Here is a 25,574-nt window from a genome sequence, read left to right as displayed (position 1 = left end):
AATCTGAATTTGCCTCCCAGTTCGATCCCGCAGACTGTCAGGCACCCTAAGCTTCAATTAAACTAAACAAAACAAAACAAAAACCAAAAACCCAAAAGGCAGGTCGGGCGTAATAGGTCACGCCTGTAATCTCAACACTTTGGACAGGCCCAGGCAGAGGATCATTTGAGGCCCAGAGTTCGGGACCAACCTGGGCAAATAGTGACACCCAACCCCCGTCTCTATTTATTTAAAAATTAGGCCGGGCGCGGTGGCTCACGCCTGTAATCCCAGCACTTAGAGAGGCCGAGGCAGGTGGATCACGAGGTCAGGAGATCGAGACCATCCTGGCTAACACGGTGAAACCCCGTCTCTACTAAAAAAAAAATTAGCAGAGTGTGGTGGCGGCGCCTGTAGTCCCAACTCGGGAGGCTGAGGCAGGAAAATGGCGTGAACCCAGGACGCCGAGCTTGCAGTGAGCCGAGATTGCACCACTGCACTCCAGCCTGGGCGACAGGGCGAGACTCTCTCAAAAAAAAAAAAAAAATTATTGAAACTCATAAGTCATTTCAAATCCTTTCTGGACCCTTTCCTATCGCCCCCATTTATAAACGCGTATGATGTTTGGTGATGTGTGTTGTGTGTGTTGGTATCTTTTTCATTTTTTTTTTTTTTTTTTTTTTTTTTTTTTTTTTTTTTGAGACGGAGTCTGACTCTGTTGCCCAGGCTGGAGAGCAGTGGCGGGATCTCGGCTCACTGCAACCTCCGCTTTCTCGGTTCAAGCGATTTTCCTGCCTCAGCCTCCCAAGTAGCAAGGATTACAGGTGCACACAACCATGCCTGGCTAATTTTTATATTTTTAGTAGAGTCAGGGTTTCACCATGTAAGCCAGGCTGGTCTCGAACTCCTGACCTCAGGTGATTTGCCTGCCTAGGCCTCCACAAAGTGCCACGATTATAGGTGTGAGCCACCGAGCCTGGCCTCTTCTTTTTTTTTTTTTTTTTTTTTTTTTTTTTTTTTTTTTTTTTTGAGATAGGGTCTTGCTCTGTTACCCAGATTGGAGTGCAGTGGCGTGATCTCGGCTTACTACAACCTCTGCCTCCCGGGTTCAAGTGATTCTCTTGCCTCAGCCTCCTGAGTAGCTGAGATTACAGGCATCTGCCACCACACCCAGTTAAGTTTATATATTTTTAGTAGAGACAGGGGTTTTCACCATGTTGGCCCAGGCTGGTTTTGAACTTGTGAACCTCAAGTGATCCTCCCACCTCGGCCTCCCAAAGTGCTGGGATTACAGGCGTGAGCCACTGTGGCCAGCCCAGTTCAGTGGTTTTCTCCACATTGGCTGCAAATTACAAACACCTGGGCAGCTTTAAATGTCTACACTGCCCTCTTTGAGATTCTGAATTGGCCTGAGAGAGGCCTGACATCTGTATTTTTTTAGCATCCCTTAATGGTTTTATTGTTCCATTAGGGTGGAGAGCCATGGCTCAAAGCTAAAGTATTTGTTCCCTCTACTGCCTGGCAAGTATATAAAAAAAAAGATTAGCTATGGGTGGTGGCATACACGTGTAGTCCCAGCTACTCAGGAGGCTAAGGATCAATTGAGCCCAGGAGGTCGAGGCTGCCATGAACCGTGATCATACCACTGCACTCTAGCCTGGGCAACAGAGTGAGACTCTGCCTTAAAAAAAAAAAAAAAAATACAGAAAGCCCTAATTCCTGCTGTTTTGGCAGTTAAGCTGCCTTTACTAAGTGCTATGGTCAGAGGCTTTAGTTCCTCTTTTTTTTTTTTTTTTTTTTTTTTTTTTTTTTTTGAGACAGAGTTTCGCTCTTGTTGCCCAGGCTGGAGTGCAATGGCGCGATCTCGGCTCACAGCAACCTCCGCCTCCCAGGTTCAAGCCATTCTCCTGCCTCAGCCTCCAGAGTAGCTGGGATTACAGGCATGCGCCACCACACCCGGCTAATTTTGTATTTTTAGTAGAGACGGGGTTTCTCCACGTTGGTCAGGCTGGTCTCGAACTCCAGACCTCAGGTGATCCGCCCGCCTAGGCCTCCCAAAGTGCTGGGATTATAGGTGTGAGCCACCGCACCTGGCCTAGTTCATCTCTTTCATTAATAAAACAGGCCTTTAAGAATTGGCCCAAGGGCCGGGCATAGTGGCTCACGCCTATAATCCCAGCACTTTGGGAGGCCAAGGCAGGCAGATCACCTGAGGTCAGGAGTTTGAGACCAGCCTGCCCAACATGGTGGAAACCTCGTCTGTACTAAAAATACAAAAAATTAGCTGAGCATAGTGGCCGGTGTCTGTAATCCCAGCTACTTGGGAGGCTGAGGCAGGAGAATCGTTTGAACCTGGGAGGTAGAGGTTGCAGTGAGCCGAGATTGCTCCACTGTACTCCAGCCTGGGCAACAAAAGTGAAACTCTGTCTCAAAAAAAAAAAAAAAAAAAAAAAAAAAAAAAAAACTTGGCCCCAAAACCAAAGAAACTTACTATATTCCTTTTCTTTTATACACTTTCAAGGAGGATTTCCAGTATTATGTAATCCTTAAAACGTTTTAAGGATTTAAAACATTTTAAAACCCTAGAGGGTAAGGATTTACACAAAGGTGCAACACAGGACTTTAACCGTTTTATTTATGTTTTTTTGAGATGAAGTATTGCTCTGTCACCCAGGGTGGAGTACAGTGGCGCAATCTCAACTCACTGCAACCTCTGCCTCCAGGGTTCAAGTGATTCTCCTTCCTCAGCCTTCCATGTAGCTGGGATTATAGGCATGCCCCACCGTGCCCACCTAGTAGAGACAGGGTTTCACCATGTTGACCAGGCTGGTCTGGAACTCCTGACCTTAGGTGATCCAACTGTCCCACCTCGGTCTCCCAAAGTGCTGGGATTATAGGCGTGAGCCACCACGCCTGGCCAGCTAATTATATTGTTTTTTGTAAAGATGGGTTTTCGCTATGTTGGCCAGGCTGGTTTTGAACTCCGGACCTCAAGTGATCCGCCCGCCTCACCCTCCCTAAATTCTGGGATTATAGGCATGAGCCATCGCACCTGGCCCATTTTATTTGATTTTTAAATTCTTTTTGTAAATTGACAAACTTTAGTTGCATATATTGGTACAAAGTAGTTATTAACACAATATGGAGTAATTAAATCAAGCTAATTAACATATCACCTCAAATATTTTTGTGATAAGAACATTTGAAATTTTGAAATATACAATACACTATTAACTATTTTCACCATGCCATGCAATATATACCCTCCACCCACCGCCCCCCCCCAAAAAAACACAAAAACTGGCAGGGCACAGTGGCTCACGCCTATAATCCCAGCACTTTGGGAGGACTAGACAAGGGGATCGCTTGAGCTGAAGAGTTCGAGACCAACCTGGGCAACACAGCAAGACTTCGTCTCTACAAAATACAAAAAATTAGCTGAGCATGATGGCACATACCTGTAGACCCAGTACTCAGGAGGCTAAGGTGGGAGGATTGCTTGAACCCAGGAGTTTGAGACTAGTGAGCTCTACTGTGCTCCAGCCTGGGTGACAGAGCAATATCCCGTTTAAAAAAAAAAGAAAAATACAATTTATTTCTCCTGACTAAGGCTTTGTTTCCCTTGCACGTCTCGCCATTCCCCCATCCCACAGCCCTTGGTGACCACCACTTCTCTGCTTCTGAGTTCTACTGTTTAGATTCCACATATAAATGAATATGAGCCGAGGTCAGGAGATTGAGACCATCCTGGCTAACACGGTAAAACCCTCTCTCTACCAAAAATACAAAAAATTAGCCAGGCGTGGTGGCAAGCGCCTGTAGTCCCAGTTACTCAGGAGGCTGAGGCAGGAGAATCGCTTGAACCCGGGAGGCGGAAGTTACCGTGAGCTGAGATTGCGCCACTGCACTCCAGCCTGGGCGACAAGAGTGAGAGTGAGACTCCGTCTCAAAAAAAAAAAAAAAAAAGTGAGCATTTTTTTGTGGAGTCCGCTCACTAAGTGGAAGAGGGAGAGAAAACCACCATAATCCCATCTCAGCACCACCCCTCCCCTCCCCGCCCCAGTGAACCCACCTCAACCACCCCTCCAATACCGTTTTGCAGCTGCCATCCGACTTTTCCCTGAAACAAGCCCCACTCTAATCAAGACGGGCACCTGCAATTTCTCTTAAGGCCCACAATTAAGCCCAAACAAAAATATGTGTAGCCCTAACTCCTACACGTATAACTCTTCAGCAGTACTGTTCTTTTCAGGCTATAAAAATAGATGGTATTCAGACACTATCCCTCCCCAAATATCCATTATCTTCACATATTAACAGACAAGAAAAAGTTTAACGTTTTATTTTTCATATTTAAGTAAACAAATTATAAAAACATACATTCCCAGCCTTTGTAGTGTTTTCGCCAAGCAAAAAAAAAAAAAACAAACAAACAAACTCGTACAGAAGGTGGCAGTGTCGATTCATTTAAAGGGAACGAAACACCCTTACAGTATCAACATTAAATGCAAAGAACTCTAATGAACATATCGGTTGTACTACAAAAATAATGAAGCCAGCTAATTACCATCAGGTTACAACTTAACTTTACAAAGAAGTGAAGCAGCAAAGAGCTGAAGCAGAAATGACATAGGAAAACAGCAGCAAAGTCCTTGAGTCCAAACAGTCCACCTCAAAGACAAACATACTAAGGAACGAAGGCCCCTAATCCACCTCCTCAATGGTAGGGCCTGACCCAGACCCTCCCTTGGGACCCTGAGCCCCGAAGCCGCCAGGCCCGGGACCACTGGCACCCTGGTACAGTCCGCTGATGATGGGGTTACACACCTGCTCCAGCTCCTTCCTCTTGTGCTCAAACTCGTCCTTCTCGGCCAGGGTGTTGGCGTCCAGCCACGAGATGACCTCTTGACACTTGTCCAGCACCTTCTTCTTGTCGGCCTCGCTGATCTTGCCCTTGAGCCCCTCATCCTCCACGGCGCTCTTCATGTTGAAGGCGTAGGACTCCAGGGCGTTCTTGGCTGACACCCTCTCGCGCTGCACCTCGTCCTCCGCTTTGTACTTCTCCGCCTCCTGCACCATGCGCTCGATCTCCTCCTTGCTCAGGCGGCCCTTGTCGTTGGTGATGGTGATCTTGTTGGCCTTGCCGGTGCTCTTGTCCGTGGCCGTGACGTTCAGGATGCCGTTGGCATCGATGTCGAAGGTCACCTCGATCTGGGGCACGCCCCTGGGGGCCGGAGGGATGCCGCTCAGCTCGAAGCGCCCCAACAGATTGTTGTCCTTCGTCATGGCCCTCTCGCCCTCGTACACCTGGATCAGCACCCCGGGTTGGTTGTCGGAGTAGGTGGTGAAGATCTGCGTCTGCTTGGTGGGGATGGTGGAGTTGCGCTTGATCAGGGCAGTCATCACGCCTCCGGCCGTCTCCAGCCCCAGCGACAGAGGAGCCACGTCCAGCAGCAGCAGGTCCTGCACGTTCTCGGACTTGTCCCCCATCAGGATGGCCGCCTGCACCGCCGCCCCGTAGGCCACAGCCTCGTCGGGGTTGATGCTCTTGTTCAGGTCGCGCCCGTTGAAGAAGTCCTGCAGCAGCTTCTGCACCTTGGGGATGCGGGTGGAGCCCCCGACCAGGACCAGGTCGTGGATCTGGGCCTTGTCCAGCTTGGCGTCGCGCAGAGCCTTCTCCACGGGCTCCAGGGTGCTTCGGAACAGGTCGGAGCACAGCTCCTCGAACCTCGCCCTGGTGATGGACGTGTAGAAGTCGATGCCCTCAAACAGGGAGTCGATCTCCAGGCTGGCCTGGGTGCTGGACGACAGGGTCCTCTTGGCCCTCTCGCAGGCGGTGCGCAGCCGCCTCACGGCTCGCTTGTTCTGGCTGATGTCCTTCTTGTGTTTTCTCTTGAACTCCTCCACGAAGTGGTTCACCAGCCTGTTGTCAAAGTCCTCCCCACCCAGGTGGGTGTCCCCGGCCGTGGCCTTCACCTCGAAGATGCCGTCGTCGATCGTCAGGATGGACACGTCGAAGGTGCCCCCGCCCAGGTCAAAGATGAGCACGTTGCGCTCCCCCTTGCCCGTTCTGTCCAGGCCGTAGGCGATGGCGGCGGCCGTGGGCTCGTTGATGATCCGCAGCACGTTGAGCCCCGCGATCACACCCGCATCCTTGGTGGCCTGGCGCTGCGAGTCGTTGAAGTAGGCCGGCACGGTGATCACCGCGTTGGTCACCGGGTAGCCCAGGTACGCCTCGGCGATCTCCTTCATCTTGGTCAGCACCATGGACGAGATCTCCTCGGGGTAGAATGCCTTGGTCTCCCCCTTATAGCTCACCTGCACCTTGGGCTTGTCTCCGTCGTTGATCACCTGGAAAGGCCAGTGCTTCATGTCTGACTGCACCACCGGGTCGCCGAACTTGCGGCCGATCAGCCGCTTCGCGTCAAACACGGTGTTCTGCGGGTTCAGCGCCACCTGGTTCTTGGCCGCATCCCCGATGAGCCGCTCGGTGTCCGTGAAGGCCACGTAGCTGGGGGTGGTGCGGTTGCCCTGGTCGTTGGCGATGATCTCCACCTTGCCGTGTTGGAACACCCCCACGCAGGAGTAGGTGGTGCCCAGGTCGATGCCGATCGCCGCGGCTTTGGCCATGCCGGTGCCCTGCTCTGTCGGCTCCGCTCTGAGACTGGGGGCTGGAAACGGCGGACAGGATCCGCGACAAGAGCTCAGTCCTTCGGAACGCCGGAAACTCAACACGCCGGTGCCTGCAGCCGCACAGGTTCGCTCTGGAAAGCCTTGGGACCGCGGGAGTCACTCTCGAAAGAGGAAGCTGACTCTCGCAGCAGCTCCTCAGGCTGGCCGTTTTCCAGACCGCCCGCCCCTCAGCTTTTATAAGTCGTCGTGGAGACCCGCCTTTCCCCTTCTGAGCCAATCACCAAGCTCGATGAGGCTGCCAGGTCGGGAATATTCCAGGGGTTTCGCCTCCCGTCCTGCCCCCCAGCCTTCCTTGGACCAATCAGAGGGCAGGGTGCCGCCCTCTGCTCAGAACTCTCCAGAGTCTTCTGGGATTCACTGGAGGGGACAGGGGCCCTGAGAGAAAGGGGGAGTGGTGGTGGGAAGGGTGTTTGGTCTCCATGGCGATGCTGGCCGCCTGCCCTTCAGTAGGTGATTGACAGGAAGGGCCCTCTCTGGGCTTGTAATTTTAGGGCGGTGCGAGATTGGTCGGATGACTTTGGAGACAACCAGAACCCGAAAGTTACCTTGTTTCTCGAAGGAGGCGGTGCATCGATGTGCCTGGGAAACTCTGATTGGACTGTGTCTGTGAAGGACGGAGCAGCCTTGGGTCCTTTCTCCGAGGCACTTAATGGCCTAGTCTGCCTGAAAAACGGACCGGCTCTCCCGGATGTTTTTTCCGTCTTAATGGGAAGGAGAAGGAAAGAGATAATGCAATATAGTTTTTGACATAATCTTTAACCTACAAGGATAGAACAACTGGGAATAGGAGCCTTTAAATTTTCACAAGGAAAGCAGTTGTGTAAACAGGCAGTTCTTAGCAAGACAGGGGCACCCATCCAAGGAGGAAGGGAGGCGCTGGTCGGGTAGTGGGAGCGGTGGGTCCGCCGCACCCCTGTCCCCGCCCTCAGCCGCTCCCCTCAGCTGCAACCAGGAGTTAGAAAAAAATTTTCCTTAGTATGTAGGCCGTCCTTCAGGCATTTTGGATTCCTCCATTTCCCTCCCCATTCCTAGCTTGGGGTCTGGGACACCTCCTTCCTACTTTCTCAATTCCTGGTTCACTCCTGGACAGTGTGTAGAACTAGGACCTCACAGTCCCGAGTAAGATTTTCTGTCTGTCCCTGAAACCCCTAAGCTGTTACCGTTTTTAGGTCAAATTTAACAAGATGGTGACCCTGGGAGGGAGGTGCGGGGGGTGTTTAGCTCTCTTCAGCATCACATACTACAGCTGTTTCGCAGGTGGCCCTCTTTAAGCAAACTGTGTGGAGTGATGCTGGAAAGCAGGAGGGGTTGGGACCCAGGTTCTAGTTACTAGCTCCTCTTAACACCTCAGGTTATGTGTCTTAAGTTTGTTGTTTTCGTTTTGAGACAGTCTCGCTCTGTCGCCCAAGCTGGAGTGCAGTGGCATGATCTCGGCTCACTGCAACCTCCGCCTCCCGGGTTTAAGCAATTCTCCTACCTCAGCCTCCTGAGTAGCTAGGATTACAGGCGTGCGCCAGCACGCCTGGCTAATTTTTGTATTTTTAGTAGAGACAGGGTTTCCCCATGTTGGTCAGGCTGGTCTCGAACTCCTGACCTCGTGATCCGCCCACCTCGGGCTCCCAAAGTGCTGGGATTACAGGCGTGAGCCACCATTCCCGGCCTGTTGTTTTTGTTTGTTTGTTTTGAGACTGAGTCTCACTCTGTCGCCCAGGCTGGAGTGCAGTGGCGAGATCTCTGCTCATTGCAACCTCTGCCCCTGGGGTTCAAACAATTCTGCTGCCTCAGCCTCCCCAATAGCTGGAATTACAGGATGTGCCACCATGCCGGGCTAATTTTTGTATTTTTAATAGAGACAGGGTTTCGCCATGTTGGCCAGGCTGAATGTGTCTAAGTTTTTATCCTAGATTCCAACTTCCTGCGGATTCTCCTTCCTCCTGTTTTAAATACGGTTGCATTTAGTAATTTACTTTCCCTTTGTTTTTTTCCTTCATTCTTAGTGTGAATGCAAGACCCTTTGTTAGGCGTCTGAAAGGAAAATGTGAGGGGGTTGAAGCAATAGTACTGTGTTTACAACCTACCACAAAAAAAAAAAAAAAGAAAAAAAAAATAGCCTCATTGCCATGGCGATATTCCTTGAGCACAAATGAAAGGAAGAAGTTACTGACGAAGGAATAATGCTGTTTTTAAACACTTTGCTCAATTGGCACTTTTCATATGCACACCTGCACACACACACCTGTCCACTATCAAAACACCTCTTCCTGGAATTTAAGGGTATTCATTTGTTTATAATTCACTGATCTAAACTCATGTTGCAAATAAATTGCTTTAACAATATGTGTGTGTCTGTATGTGCAGGTAGGTGATAACTTTCACATTCAGCTTTAGCTCCCTAATGAATCACCTCTCTAAACTAGTCAAACCGGTCAAACTTCAGGAATTTTCCCAAACATTTCTCTATGAAATGTCTGGCTGGAGATTCTCCCAAACTATGTTCATCTTAGCTGCACAGTGTATCAACACTTCCAGAGACCCTTAACCTCACCCCTCCCTCTGGAAACTTCCTCACCATCAACTGCTACTACTGGCAGGTCTGGAGTAGCAGGTCTGGATTCATTCCTTCCCTCCTTCCAAATCTACAATTTAAAAGGCCAGCACAGTGGCTCACACCTGTAATCCCAGCACTTTGGGAGGCCGAAGCAGCAGATCACCTGAGGTCAGAAATTCGAGACCAGCCTGACCAACATGGAGAAAGCCCGTCTCTACTAAAAATACCAAAAAAAAAAAAAAAATTACCTGGGCATGGTGGCGCATGCCTGTAATCCCAGCTACTTGGGAGTCTGAGGCAGGAGAATCATTTGAACCCAGGAGGCGGAGGCTGCGGTGAACCGAGATCGCGCCACTGCACTCCAGCCTGGGCAACAAGAGCGAAACTCCTTCTCAAAAATAAAATACTTCTCTGATTCTGCTGAGAAACATAAAAAGTGGGGGGCGGGGGGTGGGAGAGGGGGAGAAAAAAACCTCTCTATTGGCATGAAGCAAAGGGCATCACTGTCTCAACTGCCTAGCAAGTAGATGTGGTGTTGGGACCCCAAATCTTGGGTGCTCTCCGGATAGCAGAAAAATCCAATATAAATGCTGTTTTTCTTGAATCAGTCACACTAGTCAGAGTCTACAGTGCTATAGTTGACCTAGCTTTTAAGTGAAGCCTCTGTGGACTAGACTGGAAACCCACACATACATATTCCTTGTCCATTTCCTGACAAGGAGAGGGTCACCTGAATTTTCTTTTTTTTTTTCTTTTTTTTTTTTTTTTGAGACAGAGTCTTGCTCTGTCGCCCAGGCTGGAGTGCAATGGCACAATCTCGGCTCACTGCAACCTCCACCTCCCAGGTTCAAGCGATTCTCCTGCCTCAGCCTCCTGAGTGGCTGGGATTACAGGTGCACACCACCACGCCTGGCTAATTTTTGTATTTTAAGTAGAGAGGGGGTTTCGTCATGTTGGCCAGGCTGGTCTCGAACTCCTGACCTCAAGTGATCCGCCCGTCTGGGCCGCCCAAAGTGCTGGGATTACAGGCATGAAGCACCACGCCGGCCTTTTCTTTCCTTTCAGACTGGATGCTTCCCAAGGCAGAAATCCAGTCACAAGTTTAATTGCTGTCTAAGGTGAATATATAAGAACCCCAGGATATTTTTCAGAACTTTAATGTGATTAATTTCAGAATTAGGTTTTTATTGGATTCTGTGTTTGGAAGGATCAGAGCTCAGAGTCCCCAAAGTGAAAGCCAGGTCAGATGCTTTCAAAGAGACAAGAGAACTGAAGAGGGAGTGCCAAGAACATAATTGCTACAGCAGTGTGGGGTAAGAGAGCCTTCTTCAGGCTGACACTGCAGGGTCTTTTCCTTCCTTCTCCCTCTCCTTTTTATAGTTCCTCAAACAGTAGTTTTCTTAATTTTGTTCATTTTAAAAGATGGTATAGGCCGGGCGCGATGGCTCATGCATGTAATCCCAGCACTTTGGGAGGCCGAGGTGGGTGGCTCACCTGAGGTCAGGAGTTCAAGACCAGCCTGGCAAACATAGCAAAACCCCTTCTCTCCTAAAAACACAAAAATTAGCCGGACGTGGTGGTGCACACCTGTAATCCCAGCTACTCAGGAGCTGAGGCAGGAGAATCACTTGAACCTGGGAGGTGGAGGTTGCAGTGAGCTGAGATCGCACCACTACACTCCAGTCTGGGTAACAGAGCAAGACTCTGTCTCAAAAAAATAATAAATTTTTTAAAAAAGCTGGTATAATTTTAAGTTCATCCAAATGAACTTAAATGAAAGCAAAAGAGTTAATTGATATGAAATCTAGAGGCAGGCATTCTTAACTGAATGAATGACAAATGCTTCAATGACAAAGAGAACCCTGGCCATTTCTAGCAGCATGGAAAGAAAAAATCTGGGAAGGGAAAATCCTGGATTTGCATCTGCGCTCTACTTCTTTGGTGAGGCTGTTTTTCTTTTCAACAAGGAAGTACTTGTACATTGACTAAACACAAGTTTCGACGTGTTCATCTCTAAAACAGAATTAACAATAACTGGACTGCGTGTGGTGACTCAGGTCGGTAATCCCAGTGCTTTAGGAAGCCAAGGCAGGCACTTGAACTCAGAAGTCCAAGATCAGCCTAGGCAACATAGTGGGACACCATCTCTACTAAAAACTTTACAAGTTAGCTGGGCGTGGTGGCAGGTGCCTGTAGTCCCAGCTACTTGGGAGGCTGAGGCAGGAGGATCGCTTGAGCACAAGAGGTCAAGGCTGCAGTGAGCTATGATCACGCCACTGCATTTCAGCCTGGGAGACAGAGATCCTGTCTCAAATAAAAAAATTTTTTTTCCCTACATGATCAAAGAGAATATGATCTTCTCCCTCCTTTTATTGGGGATCCCACACTCTCGGATATGACTCGTAGTCATTCTTATTTAGGTGTTTAAAAGTTGGGGACCATTATTAGGACTACAGCTGCTTTCAGCTTAATGTAAAAACTGTCCTAAGATCTGCGGGCACAGGCCATTCAGTCAAACCTTTTCATTTTCAAAGACAGCACCAAGGATCAAAGAAGTTCAGTGGCTTGATCTGGTTACCCAGATGACAGGTTACAGAACCGGTGATTGGACCCACGGGTTCTGACACTCATTTTGTACTCCTTCCCACATTGGCTCATCAACCTAACTGGGTTTTGTTTGCTTTTAATTTTGTGGTTAGACCTAATTGTTTTATTCTCTAAAGAGGAAAACAAATGAATACAGTGTTGGCCTCTGCGAGCATTAAGGGCACCACGGGTTATGTGATCAGCCAGGGACTCCCGTCCTGGTTGCTGCTCTGCTCTTCGGACTCAAGACCATGGCCCCTACAAGCTCTTGCCTTCCCCACCTTCCAGCTCTCCCAGCCCTGCCTCTCCTTTCCGATAGAACAGATTGCTCCAGCAGAAAGAGGGGAAAGGAGGGGGGAGCCCCGTTACTAGGGCAAGGTTGGCATATAGTTCACAGAATCTTCCGGACGTTAAATATAGAGTCCTGACTAACCTTGATGTTTTAGGGCCGGCTGGCGAGAGGAGGGAGAGACTCGGGTGGCGCAGTTTGTTGGGGAGTGTCCCTAAGAATGACACAGCAGTTCTCGCCTTGAAGGTCAGAAAACTCTAGAAACTTCGGGCAGAGCCAGCGACGAGGGAAAAAGCCTCAGCCAAAGGGGAGGAAAGGTGGGGAGTGCGGGGGGGAGGGGGGAAAGGCGGGGCCGCTGGGGCCTGAGGGCGGGGCTGGCTTCGGGGCTGCCTATCCGACTCCTGCGTTTTCTGATGTTTTTTTTTTTTTTTTCCAAAAAGGGATTAAAGGAGGAAAGAAAGAAGGACCTTTCGAGTTTCTCTCATACTAGGTAACTTACAAGACGAAAATATTGGACAGTTTTGTAACTTTCATACAACTAAATCAGATGCATTGGGTGGCCAGAGGCGAGAAGAGAAGGTCCCCACCGCCCGCGGCCAGCGCGCACCCGTCTGCGCGGGGACGCGCGACTGTTGGGAGAGTAGGGGATGGAGTCGGTTGGCTTTTGTCTACAGCCAGCTCAGCGCCCCGTTCTAGTCCCTCGCCCCGTGAGGCATCAGGAGAGTAAGAAAATTAGACCCTCAGGAGTGATTCTCGGTTGCTGGGCTCCTCCGTAGTCCCAACCTGTGAACCTGCTCCAGCCCTCCTCTGGTGCCCTCCCTTCTAATTTTTTTTTTTTTTTTCACTTTTTTTTGAGACAGGGTCTCGCTTTGTCGCCCAGACTGGAGTGCAGTGGCGCAATCACGGCTCACTGCAGCCTCAAGCGATCCTCCCGCCCCAGCCTCCCGGGTAGCTGGGACTCCAGGCCCGCGCCACCACGCCCTGCTCCTCTCTCCTCCAATTCTTGATCGGGCTGGACGTGGGCCAGCGGGGTGGGGCGGGTTTAACTCCGTGTCTGGAATGCTCCGCTGCCCTACCCCTCAAACATCCCTTTAAATGGTGGTGCTAGGAAAGGACGAGGGCCCGGTGGGTTTACTCCCTCTGGCTGAACTACACCTGATAGATACCTCAGGGGCGTTTCCCAAGGGGATGGATTTAGATCAGTTAGCAGGAGGAATGGTGGCTGTCACAATTTTTTATATTCACGTAAGGATCGCTCCCTCAGAAATCGCCAATATTGGCTCCCCCAAGAAATAACCTCATTTCCTTTTTTAGCCTAAAGCTGTATTATTTCTGCCCACTTCTCTCACATCTATAAAATACTGTAGTTAATTTTTTGTTTTGGTACCTTTTTTGTCTTTTTGAGGATGACAAGAACTCTTGAAGACCAGGAATAACAGTAAGTGTATATGTTATAAAATAAAATCCTGGGTTCAAAGCCATATAAAATCAAATTTATTATCATAGCCTGCTGCCTTCTGAGGCCTGGTATAGGAAGGTAGGAGATGACTGGAATTGAGAAGATATTTATATTTGTTTTTCCACACCTGCAGTTATTTTTCCTGTTGCACTTTCCTCCCTCAAAGTTCCTCTGCTGCTCAAAATATCACTCCGTTTACGGGTGGCACTGCATTCTCTTTGCTAATTCCACAGCTCCCTCAACGTCTTTTCTTGAGGTTACAAAGTGAATATTTCAAGGTACAGTACTCTGTGCTAGGGTATGCAGGCAAACAATTTTTTTTTTTTTTTTTTTTTTTTTTTTGGAGACGGAGTCTCGCTCTGTCGCCCAGGCTGGAGTGCAGTGGTGCGATCTCGGCTCACTGCAACCTCCACCTCCCGGGTTCAAGTGAGTCTCCTGCCTCAGCCTCCTGAGTAGCTGGGATTACAGGCGCCCGCCACCACGCCTGGCTAATTTTTGTATTTTTAGTAGAGGTGGGGTTTCACCATCTTGGCCAGGCTTCTCTTGAACTCCTGACCTAGTGAGCCACCCGCCTCGGCCTCCCAGAGTGCTGGGATTACAGGCATGAGCCACCACACCCGGCCGACAAGTAATAATTTTTACATATTTCTTGTTAAAACACCTATTAATAAGCTTGATAGGGCCATAGGAACTCTCTTATTGCCTCCATTCAATGTTATGTCTGATGACTTCTCTACTGTGTCAACAAAGGCGTTTGGTAGGTCCTTCCCCATCTCCACCCTTTTCCAATTACCTTTTTCCCCACTCCATGCCACAGTAGTGGTAGCTGCTCCTGGTTTAGAGTCACTACAGGGTCTGCAGATCAGAGTCACAAATGCTACTGCAGCTCTGAAGGGGAGAGGAGGTCCTATAGCAAAGGCATATTCCCATGAAGATTGATTTACATTGTGGCCAGAGTCCACAGTACTACAGTTTAACTACCATAAGAGATAAATGTTCCTCTGTAGACTGGCCTGGAAACCTAAGCATTTCATATTTATTTTCTATTTTCAAACTTCCAAAGCAAGGTCTACTTGTATGTATCATTTCCCATAACACTGGATTTTCTTCATAACAAGTATTTAGTGAATGGTTTGATGGGCTTTGAGGTACACATAAGCTCATAAAGTGCTTTAATGTAATATTGATACAATTGATTTTTTTTCTTTTTTTTTTTTTAGAGACAGGGTCTCACTCTGTTGCTCAGGCTGGAGTGCAGTGGTACAGTCATGGCTCACTGCAGCCTTGACCTTTACAATGTTATGCAACCGTCAACTCTGGTTCCAAAACATTTTCATCGCCCTTAGATACTATTTATTTATTTATTCACTGAGACAGAGTTTCACTCATTGTTCAGGCTGGAGTGCAATGGCACGATCTTGGCTCACTGCAACATCCACCTCCTGGGTTCAACCGATTCTTCTGCCTCAGCCTCCCAAGTTGCTGGGATTATAGGTGCCCGCCACCACGCCCAGCTAATTTTTTGTATTTTTAGTAGAGATGGGGTTTCACCCTGTTGGCCAGGCTGGTCTTGAACTCCTGACCTCAGGTGATCCACCCACCTCGGGCTCCCAAAGTGCTGGGATTACAGGCATGAGCCACTGCGCCTGGCCGACACAATTTTTATTTTTTGAGATGGAGTCTCGCTCTGTCACCTAGGCTGGAGTGCAGTGGCGCAATCTCGGCTCACTGAAACCTCTGCCTTTGAGTTCAAGCGATTCACCTGCCTCAGCCTCCCGAATAGCTGGGATTACAGGCGCACACCATCGCGCCTGGCTAATTTTTGTACTTTTAGTGCAGGAGGTGGGTGGGGGGGGGGGTGTCTCACCATGTTGGCCAGGCTGGTCTCGAACTCCTGACCTCAGGTGATCCGCCTGCCTCAGCCTCCCAAAGTGCTGGGATTACAGGCATGAGCCAGCACGCCCGGCCAGATACAATTTATTTTTAAAAGGGCTCACTCCGGGAGCTTTAAGGATTGTAGTGGGCGTTTTCCAAGGAGGAGGGAATTACTTCTAGGATGCTAGCGGCTGGGGCATGAAGCATCTCCAAGGGAAAGTGCATGGGAGTGAAGTCTGTATGTAGGTCTTCCTGGCTCGGGTGCTCACTGGCGTACTTAAATTGTAGGTGATAACTGCTAAGAATGTGGCATTTCTATTTCAGTATGCTTTCAGTCATAAGAGAGGCATCGAGCCAAACCCTTCCATTTTAAAAGATGACAACTAAAGCACATGTGCATAACTCAGCAAGCCAGTGAATGTACCCGTTTTTTCACTTTGAAATTTAGGACACTCCTTCCATTCCATGTTGAATCTAGATTAAATATCAAGTCCATGAGCATATCAGGTGTATCTACAGGAGGTAGGAGCACTGGCCTCCCATCTAACTGCATTCTTTTTGACCACTTTTGCAGAAACATCCCCGCCCCCCTCCCACCTCTTTTGAGACCAATCTTACACAAACATCACTTTAAGGCTACCCTCCCAGGTGTTAAACTTTTTCTGTACCCTCAGGCTAAACCCAGTCAGCATCAACAAACTTTACTTTTTTTTTTTTTTGTGAGACGGAGTCTTGCTGTGATGCCCAGGCTAGAGTGCAATGGCGTGATCTCGGCTCACTGCTACCACTGCTTCCTGGGTTCACACGATTCTCCTGCCTCAGCCTCCCTGGGACTACAGGCACGCACCACCACGCCCAGCTAATTTTTGTGTTTTTAGTAGAGACAGGGTTTCACCACATTGGCCAGGTTGGTCTGGAACTCCTGACCTCAAGTGATCTGCCCACCTCAGCCTCCCAAAGTGCTGGGATTACAGGCTTGAGCCACCACTCCTGGCCAGAATCAAGAGGCTTTACTGGAGGATACCATTTGTCTAACACAAATGGATCACATTACAATAGCCACACCTCTGCAAAATCTGCCCTTGCTGGAAGCAAAAATGCCATTCCATTTTAGACGCTATGGGAAAAACAACCTATGCAGACCCTACTGACCCCCAAATAAAGGAATAAAAGGCATCACTTGAATTTTAAAGTTTATTTATTTTGAAGTAACCAACTTAAAAAATGGCCTGAGTTCAGTGTATTAAAAAGAAGAAATAGTCGTAAGATGGCAGTATAAATTCATCTCTGCATGTAGAGACCGGAAAAAAAGCAAGTTCAGTACTTCACCAAAAAAGTTACATTCAGTACTTCACCAAAAAATTTCAACATTGCAAACACAGGAAATTGAGAACTGACAAACAGAAATACTAGGAAATGCAAAGTCTTGAAGCTCCAAAACAAAAACAGCAATCTTGGAAAGGCCCCTAATCTACCTCCTCAATGGTGGGGCCTGACCCAGACCCTCCCTTGGGACCCTGAGCCCCGAAGCCGCCAGGCCCGGGACCACCGGCACCCTGGTACAGTCCGCTGATGATGGGGTTACACACCTGCTCCAGCTCCTTCCTCTTGTGCTCAAACTCGTCCTTCTCGGCCAGGGTGTTGGCGTCCAGCCACGAGATGACCTCTTGACACTTGTCCAGCACCTTCTTCTTGTCGGCCTCGCTGATCTTGCCCTTGAGCCCCTCATCCTCCACGGCGCTCTTCATGTTGAAGGCGTAGGACTCCAGGGCGTTCTTGGCTGACACCCTCTCGCGCTGCACCTCGTCCTCCGCTTTGTACTTCTCCGCCTCCTGCACCATGCGCTCGATCTCCTCCTTGCTCAGGCGGCCCTTGTCGTTGGTGATGGTGATCTTGTTGGCCTTGCCGGTGCTCTTGTCCGTGGCCGTGACGTTCAGGATGCCGTTGGCATCGATGTCGAAGGTCACCTCGATCTGGGGCACGCCCCTGGGGGCCGGAGGGATGCCGCTCAGCTCGAAGCGCCCCAACAGATTGTTGTCCTTCGTCATGGCCCTCTCGCCCTCGTACACCTGGATCAGCACCCCGGGTTGGTTGTCGGAGTAGGTGGTGAAGATCTGCGTCTGCTTGGTGGGGATGGTGGAGTTGCGCTTGATCAGGGCAGTCATCACGCCTCCGGCCGTCTCCAGCCCCAGCGACAGAGGAGCCACGTCCAGCAGCAGCAGGTCCTGCACGTTCTCGGACTTGTCCCCCATCAGGATGGCCGCCTGCACCGCCGCCCCGTAGGCCACAGCCTCGTCGGGGTTGATGCTCTTGTTCAGGTCGCGCCCGTTGAAGAAGTCCTGCAGCAGCTTCTGCACCTTGGGGATGCGGGTGGAGCCCCCGACCAGGACCAGGTCGTGGATCTGGGCCTTGTCCAGCTTGGCGTCGCGCAGAGCCTTCTCCACGGGCTCCAGGGTGCTTCGGAACAGGTCGGAGCACAGCTCCTCGAACCTCGCCCTGGTGATGGACGTGTAGAAGTCGATGCCCTCAAACAGGGAGTCGATCTCCAGGCTGGCCTGGGTGCTGGACGACAGGGTCCTCTTGGCCCTCTCGCAGGCGGTGCGCAGCCGCCTCACGGCTCGCTTGTTCTGGCTGATGTCCTTCTTGTGTTTTCTCTTGAACTCCTCCACGAAGTGGTTCACCAGCCTGTTGTCAAAGTCCTCCCCACCCAGGTGGGTGTCCCCGGCCGTGGCCTTCACCTCGAAGATGCCGTCGTCGATCGTCAGGATGGACACGTCGAAGGTGCCCCCGCCCAGGTCAAAGATGAGCACGTTGCGCTCCCCCTTGCCCGTTCTGTCCAGGCCGTAGGCGATGGCGGCGGCCGTGGGCTCGTTGATGATCCGCAGCACGTTGAGCCCCGCGATCACACCCGCATCCTTGGTGGCCTGGCGCTGCGAGTCGTTGAAGTAGGCCGGCACGGTGATCACCGCGTTGGTCACCGGGTAGCCCAGGTACGCCTCGGCGATCTCCTTCATCTTGGTCAGCACCATGGACGAGATCTCCTCGGGGTAGAATGCCTTGGTCTCCCCCTTATAGCTCACCTGCACCTTGGGCTTGTCTCCGTCGTTGATCACCTGGAAAGGCCAGTGCTTCATGTCTGACTGCACCACCGGGTCGCCGAACTTGCGGCCGATCAGCCGCTTCGCGTCAAACACGGTGTTCTGCGGGTTCAGCGCCACCTGGTTCTTGGCCGCATCCCCAATGAGCCGCTCGGTGTCCGTGAAGGCCACGTAGCTGGGGGTGGTGCGGTTGCCCTGGTCGTTGGCGATGATCTCCACCTTGCCGTGCTGGAACACCCCCACGCAAGAGTAGGTGGTGCCCAGGTCGATGCCGATCGCCGCGGCTTTGGCCATGCCGGTTCCCTGCTCTCTGTCTGCTCGGCTCTGAGATTAGGGGCTGGAAACGGAACACTGGATCCGCGAGAAGAGCTCGGTCCTTCCGGACGCCGGAAACTCGACGCGCCGGTGCCTGCAGCCGCACAGGTTCGCTCTGGGAAGCCTTGGGACAACGGGAGTCACTCTCGAAAAAGGTAGGGGACTGTCGCAGCAGCTCCTCAGGCTACCCGTTATCCGGACCGCTTGCCCCTCGGCTTTTATAAGTCGTCACGGAGACCCGCCTTTTCCCTTCTGAGCCAATCACCGAGCTCGATGAGGCTGCCAGGTCGGGAATATTCCAGGGGTTTCGCCTCCCGTCCTGCCCCCCAGCCTTCCTTGGACCAATCAGAGGCCAGAGTGCCGCCCCCTGCTCAGAACTCTCCAGAGTCTTCTGGGATTCACTGGAGGGGACAGAGGCCCTGAGAGGAAGGGGGAGTGGCGGTGGGAAGGGTGTTGGTCTCCATGGCGATGCTGACCGCCTGGGCTTCAGCGCCTAATTGACAGGAAGGGTCGGCGCTGGGCTTTTAATTGTGGGGGCTTGCTGGGCCTGCGCAGTTGTGGGCAGGGGGGCTGGTGCGGGGAGCGGGTTACGCGCGTCCAGGGGAGGGTGGGGGCGTTTGTGTTGACACCGCCCGGCCACGTTACAATGGAGATACTGTCTCTGACCTCATGGGCCAGTTTGGAAAAAGATTACTGAGTTGGAGCCGGCTCAAATTTGCAGGGAGGGACGGGGTGGGGGGTGGGGGGACCCCGGTTGTGCAGTTTGATATTGAGGGAGCCCCCACCTACTCGCTGGGGCTCCGTAATCTGGACGTTTCCAAACTGAAGCGAAGGCGTCGGGAGACTAGGTGAGCCAGTAGGGATCTGATTGATTGTGAACCTGAAAGGCTCAGTAGGTCCTTGTTTGGGAAAGTACTGGAAAGTTCCCTAGTTGGTTTAAGCCTGAGGTATGTGGGCGTTGGCTGATCCGGGTAGGAGGAGCACTTGGGGAAAGCTAAGATGGCTTCGGATTGATTGGTCGGAGCAGCCAGAATGGGGGAGGCGGGAGAAGGGAGTGCGGCCTGTCGGGGAAATGGGGAGGCGGGGAAGGCGGGGTGAGGGGGAGGCGGGGTAACTGGGAAGCGGGGGAAAGGGAGTGCGGCCTAGGAATCTGCGGTGTGGAGAGGGATAGACACTAAACCCTTTATTTTATTTTTATTTATTTATTTTTTAATTTTTTTTTTTTTTTGAGACGGAGTCTCGCTCTGTCGCCCAGGCTGGAGTGCAGTGGCACGATCTTGGCTCACTGCAAGCTCTGCCTCCCGAGTTCAGGCCATTCTCCTGCCTCAGCCTTCCGAGTAGCTGGGACTGCAGGCGCCCGCCACCGCGCCCGGCTAATTGCTCCACCTCCCGGGTTCAAGCTATTCTCCTGCCTCAGCCATCCGAGTAGCTGGAACTACTGGCGCCCGCCACCACGCCCAGCTAATTTTTTCTGTTTTTTAGTAGAGACGAGGTTTCACCGTGTTAGCCAGGATGGTCTCGTTCTCCTGACCTCGTGATCCGCCCGCCTCGGCCTCTCAAAGTGCTGGGATTACAGGCGTGAGCCACCGCGCCCCGCCCTTAAACCCTTTGTTGATCAGTTATTGGCTCCAGAAAACAGGAGTTTTATTTAGGAGAAGGATACAGATACTGTCTGGAGTGCCATGTCTTTTGAGAAAACTGAAGGGCTTGTGGTTTTCTAGCAGTCATCTTCAGCCTGACTGGAATTTACTGCCGGCGAACCCCTAATAGAGAATATTATCCCAGGAAGGCAGCAGAACTCAAGTGTGGAGGCTGATGTCTCTTGAAGAGACCAGAATGTACACTACTCTTGGGTCATGAAGAGACAGAATCCCACAGTAAAATATATAGGAACAGGACAGTAGAATTAGGTCACTTGGGAAATTGAAAACAATATACAGCTACTTGCTTCCCAACTTCTTTGAGTAGCTGAGAATACTTTTGTCTACCCTGTCCAAAAAGCACTCTGCCATGACAGTAGCGTCTCCATGTATTTGTATAGGCTTGCTCATAGCAACATTATTCTGTAAATTCTGTAACCTGTATCCATCGAGAGATGGATAAGCAAAATGTATATAGGCCGGGTGCGGTGGTGGCTCACGCCTGCCATCCCAGAACTTAGGGAGACCGAGGCGGGCGGATCACTTAAGGTTAGGAGTTTGAGACCATCCTGGTCAACATGGTGAAACTCTGTTTGTACTAAAAATACAAAAATTATCTGGGCGTGGCAGTGCACGCCTGTAGTCCCAGCTCCTCGGGAGGCTGAGGCTGGAGAATTAGCTTGAACCCAGGAGGTGGAGGTTGCAGTGAGCCAAGATCATGCCACTGCACTCCAGCCTGGGTAACAGAGTGAGACTCTGTCTCAAAACAAAAACAAAAACAAAGTGGTATATAAATATGAATATTACTCTGCCTTAGGAAGGAAATTGTGACATGTTACAACATGGATGAAACCTGTGCACATAAGCTAAGTGACATAAGCAAAGTCACAAAAGGATAAATACTGTATAATTCCACTTATATGAAGTTACAAGAGTAGTCAAATTCATAGAGATAGAAAAAAGAGGTCGGGCGCCTTGGCTCAAGCCTATAATCCTAACACTTGGTGACTTGGAGGTGGGAGGAGGTTTCCTTGAGCCCAGGAGTGAGAAACTAGCTTGGGCAACAGGGAGACGTTGTCTCTACAAAAAAATAAAAAATTAGCTGGGTGTGGTGGCCTTCACCTGTGGTCCCAGCTACTTGGGAGGCTGAGACAAAAGGATCCTATGAGCCTGGGAGGTCAAGACTGCAGTGAGCCATGATTACACCACTGCAGTGCAGCCTGCGTGACAAAATGGGACCCTGTCTCTAAAAAATGAGAAAAAAAAAAATGGTTGTTACCAGGCGATAAAGGGAGGGGAAAACGGGAGTTACTTAATGAGTATACAGTTTCAGTTTTGCGAGATGAACAGAATTCTGGAAATTGGTTGAACACCGCTGTGATTGAACTCACTACCAAACTCTACACTTAAAAATGGTTAAGATGGTACAATTTGTGTGTATTTTACCACAATAAAAAATAAAAAATAGGCTGGGCGAGATGTTCACTCCTGTAATCCCAGTACTTGGGGAGGCTGGGGCTGAAGGATCGTTTGAGCCCTGAAGGAGTTTGAGACCAGCCTGAGCAACATAAGGAGACCCCATCTGTACACAAAATTAAAACATTAGCCAGGCAGAGAGCTGGTCACGGTGGCTCACGTATGTAATCCCAGCACTTTGGGAGGCCGAGGCGGGTGGATCACCTGAGGTCAGGAGTTTGAGACCAGCCTGGCCAACATAGTGAAACCGTGAAACCCCATCTCTACTAAAAATACAAAAATTAGCTGGGCGTGGTGGTGCCCTCATAATCCCAGCCACTCGGGAGGCTGAGACAGGAGAATCGCTTGAACTCAGGAGGTGGAGGTTGCAGTGAGCCTAGATCACACCACTGCAGTCCAAAGCAAGACTCGTCTCAAAAAAAAAAAAAAATTAGGCGGGCATTATGTCTCCAGTTATTCTGGAGGCTGAGGCAGGAAGATTGCTGGAGCCTAGGAGATCAAAGCTGCAGTGAGCTATGACTGCGCCTCTGCACTCCAACCTGGGTGACAGAGGAAGACCCTGTCTCAAAAAAATAAATAACATTGAAAAGCACTCTGCCAAAACAGTATCTTATTCTTTCTCCATAGGCCTCAGAGAACCATGGCTACTGCCAAGGGAATCGCCATAGGCATCGACCTGGGCACCACCTACTCCTGTGTGGGGGTGTTCCAGCACGGCAAGGTGGAGATCATCGCCAACGACCAGGGCAACCGCACCACCCCCAGCTACGTGGCCTTCACAGACACCGAGCGGCTCATTGGGGATGCGGCCAAGAACCAGGTAGCCATGAATCCCCAGAACACTGTTTTTGATGCTAAACGTCTGATCGGCAGGAAATTTAATGATCCTGTTGTACAATCAGATATGAAACTTTGGCCTTTTCAAGTGATTAATGAAGGAGGCAAGCCCAAAGTCCTTGTGTCCTACAAAGGGGAGAATAAAGCTTTCTACCCTGAGGAAATCTCTTCGATGGTATTGACTAAGATGAAGGAGACTGCTGAGGCTTTTTTGGGCCACCCTGTCACCAATGCAGTGATTACCGTGCCAGCCTATTTCAATGACTCTCAACGTCAGGCTACTAAGGATGCAGGTGTGATTGCTGGACTTAATGTGCTAAGAATCATCAATGAGCCCACAGCTGCTGCCATTGCCTATGGTTTAGATAAAGGAGGTCAAGGAGAACGACATGTCCTGATTTTTGATCTGGGTGGAGGCACATTTGATGTGTCAATTCTGACCATAGATGATGGGATTTTTGAGGTAAAGGCCACTGCTGGGGACACTCACCTGGGTGGGGAGGACTTTGACAACAGGCTTGTGAGCCACTTCGTGGAGGAGTTCAAGAGGAAACACAAAAAGGACATCAGCCAGAACAAGCGAGCCGTGAGGCGGCTGCGCACCGCCTGCGAGAGGGCCAAGAGGACCCTGTCGTCCAGCACCCAGGCCAACCTAGAAATTGATTCACTTTATGAAGGCATTGACTTCTATACATCCATCACCAGAGCTCGATTTGAAGAGTTGTGTGCAGACCTGTTTAGGGGTACCCTGGAGCCTGTAGAAAAAGCGCTTTGGGATGCCAAGATGGATAAGGCTAAAATCCATGACATTGTTTTAGTAGGGGGCTCCACCCGCATCCCCAAGGTGCAGCGGCTGCTTCAGGACTACTTCAATGGACGTGATCTCAACAAGAGCATCAACCCTGATGAGGCCGTAGCATATGGGGCTGCGGTACAAGCAGCCATCCTGATGGGGGACAAGTCTGAGAAGGTACAGGACCTGCTGCTGCTGGACGTGGCTCCCCTGTCCCTGGGGCTGGAGACGGCTGGGGGCGTGATGACTGCCCTGATAAAGCGCAACTCCACCATCCCCACCAAGCAGACACAGATATTCACCACCTACTCTGACAACCAACCCGGGGTGCTGATCCAGGTGTATGAGGGCGAGAGGGCCATGACAAAGGACAACAACCTGCTGGGGCGGTTTGACCTGACTGGAATCCCTCCAGCACCCAGGGGAGTTCCTCAGATCGAGGTGACGTTTGACATTGATGCCAATGGTATTCTCAATGTCACAGCCATGGACAAGAGCACCGGCAAGGTGAACAAGATCACCATCACCAATGACAAGGGCCGCCTGAGCAAGGAGGAGATTGAGCGCATGGTTCTGGATGCTGAGAAATATAAAGCTGAAGATGAGGTCCAGAGGGAGAAAATTGCTGCAAAGAATGCCTTAGAATCCTATGCTTTTAACGTGAAGAGTGTTGTGAGTGATGAAGGTTTGAAGGGCAAGATTAGTGAGTCTGATAAAAATAAAATATTGGATAAATGCAACGAGCTCCTTTCGTGGCTGGAGGTCAATCAACTGGCAGAGAAAGATGAGTTTGATCATAAGAGAAAGGAATTGGAGCAGATGTGTAACCCCATCATCACAAAACTCTACCAAGGAGGATGCACTGGGCCTGCCTGTGGAACAGGGTATGTGCCTGGAAGGCCTGCCACAGGCCCCACAATTGAAGAAGTAGATTAATTCTTTTTAGAACTGAAGCATCCTAGGATGCCTCTACATGTATTTCATTCCCCTTATCTTCAAACATCATTATTATTCTTGACCAGACCTGAATCTAAGTTACCATCCCTTGGAAATTCTGGAGGAGGAGTCTCATGCACCACCTATCACACTCCCTCACATCCTGTTTCTGACTTTGGAATGGACTCAGGAAAACTAGGCCCCTCTTTAAACCGTGTGATGTATTTGAATGTCTGTTATTTCCAGCCACCCTAACATTCTTCTTCCTGTGTGGATGCTTATTTGTCAATCAGTAAATTTGTTCGTAAAGAAAATTACTTCTGGTATTTAGGCTGTGAATGTACCTTGAAGGGGAGAGTTCATGGAGAGAGCATGTGTTCTCTGATTGTGAGGTCACTGTGAATGATTAAATTGGTAAGGGTAAAGTATTTGAATTTTCATGAATTCATTTTGTGTATGTGTGTGTGTGTGTGTGTGTTTTGAGAGACAGTCTCGCCCTGTCGCCCAGGCTGGAGTGCAGTGGCACAATCTCAGCTTACTGCAAGCTCTGCCTCCTGGGTTCACGCCATTCTCCTGCCTTAGCCTCCCGAGTAGCTGGGACTGCAGGTGCCCCCCACCATGCCCGGCTAATTTTTTGTATTGTTTTAGTAGAGACGGGGTTTCACTGTGTTAGCCAGGATGGTCTCGATCTCCTGACCTCGTGATCTGCCCGCCTCGGCCTCCCAAAGTGCTGGGATTACAGGCGTGAGCCACCGTGCCCGGCCCATGAACTCATTGTTTCAATCAGCCACATAATTTTTGATCCTCAGACACCTTTACCACAGATGGAACAGTTGCAAACTATAACTGCTTTTAATCAGTTACAAGCTGGTTTTGGAGTTTAGGACTCAACTAGGGGTGGAGAGACAAATCCTGCTTGATGTCCTGATGTCACTTATAGGTAAGGTCCAGGAGATTCAGCATCTATGCACTCACAGAGTTCATTGTTTACATCCATTACATGGAGAAAATATTTCTTTTCTTTTTTTTTTTTTTTGGAAACAGTTTCGC

At 50.2% G+C, this 25,574-nt stretch overlaps 3 protein-coding genes across 7 annotated transcripts; 1 reads left to right on the top strand and 2 right to left on the bottom strand.

Moving 5' to 3' along the window:
• Positions 1–4,305: 4,305 nt before the first annotated feature.
• HSPA1B (heat shock protein family A (Hsp70) member 1B) lies at positions 4,306–12,405 on the bottom strand. Its single transcript, XM_024357114.3, has 2 exons — positions 12,240–12,405; positions 4,306–7,373 (listed from the first exon to the last, which is right to left on the bottom strand). Exon 2 carries the CDS (start codon positions 6,607–6,609, stop codon positions 4,684–4,686), a length of 1,926 nt encoding a protein of 641 aa, XP_024212882.2. The 5' UTR covers positions 6,610–7,373; positions 12,240–12,405; the 3' UTR covers positions 4,306–4,683.
• On the top strand, positions 12,243–24,952 carry HSPA1L (heat shock protein family A (Hsp70) member 1 like). Of its 5 annotated transcripts, none has more exons than XM_063812347.1 (4): positions 12,243–12,341; positions 12,536–12,585; positions 13,501–13,533; positions 22,586–24,952. In XM_063812347.1, the coding sequence occupies exon 4, from the start codon at positions 22,599–22,601 to the stop codon at positions 24,522–24,524; it is 1,926 nt and encodes a 641-aa protein (XP_063668417.1). In that variant the 5' UTR covers positions 12,243–12,341; positions 12,536–12,585; positions 13,501–13,533; positions 22,586–22,598; the 3' UTR covers positions 24,525–24,952. The 5 variants fall into 5 exon arrangements, with proteins under 5 accessions (XP_063668417.1, XP_063668416.1, XP_063668415.1 ...); XM_063812346.1 differs by lacking the exon at positions 12,243–12,341 and adding an exon at positions 12,369–12,412; XM_063812345.1 differs by lacking the exons at positions 12,243–12,341; positions 12,536–12,585 and adding an exon at positions 12,688–12,818.
• LOC107973291 (heat shock 70 kDa protein 1-like) lies at positions 16,610–19,461 on the bottom strand. Its single transcript, NM_001328303.1, is given in 1 exon segment — positions 16,610–19,461. A coding segment is annotated over 1 exon segment (1,926 nt). The 5' UTR covers positions 18,822–19,461; the 3' UTR covers positions 16,610–16,895.
• Positions 24,953–25,574: the final 622 nt, after the last annotated feature.

This window comes from Pan troglodytes, chromosome 5 (genome assembly GCF_028858775.2).
Source record: "Pan troglodytes isolate AG18354 chromosome 5, NHGRI_mPanTro3-v2.0_pri, whole genome shotgun sequence".
In the NCBI taxonomy this organism is placed as follows: Eukaryota; Metazoa; Chordata; class Mammalia; order Primates; family Hominidae; genus Pan; species Pan troglodytes.
This window is presented reverse-complemented; position numbering and strand designations above follow the sequence as displayed.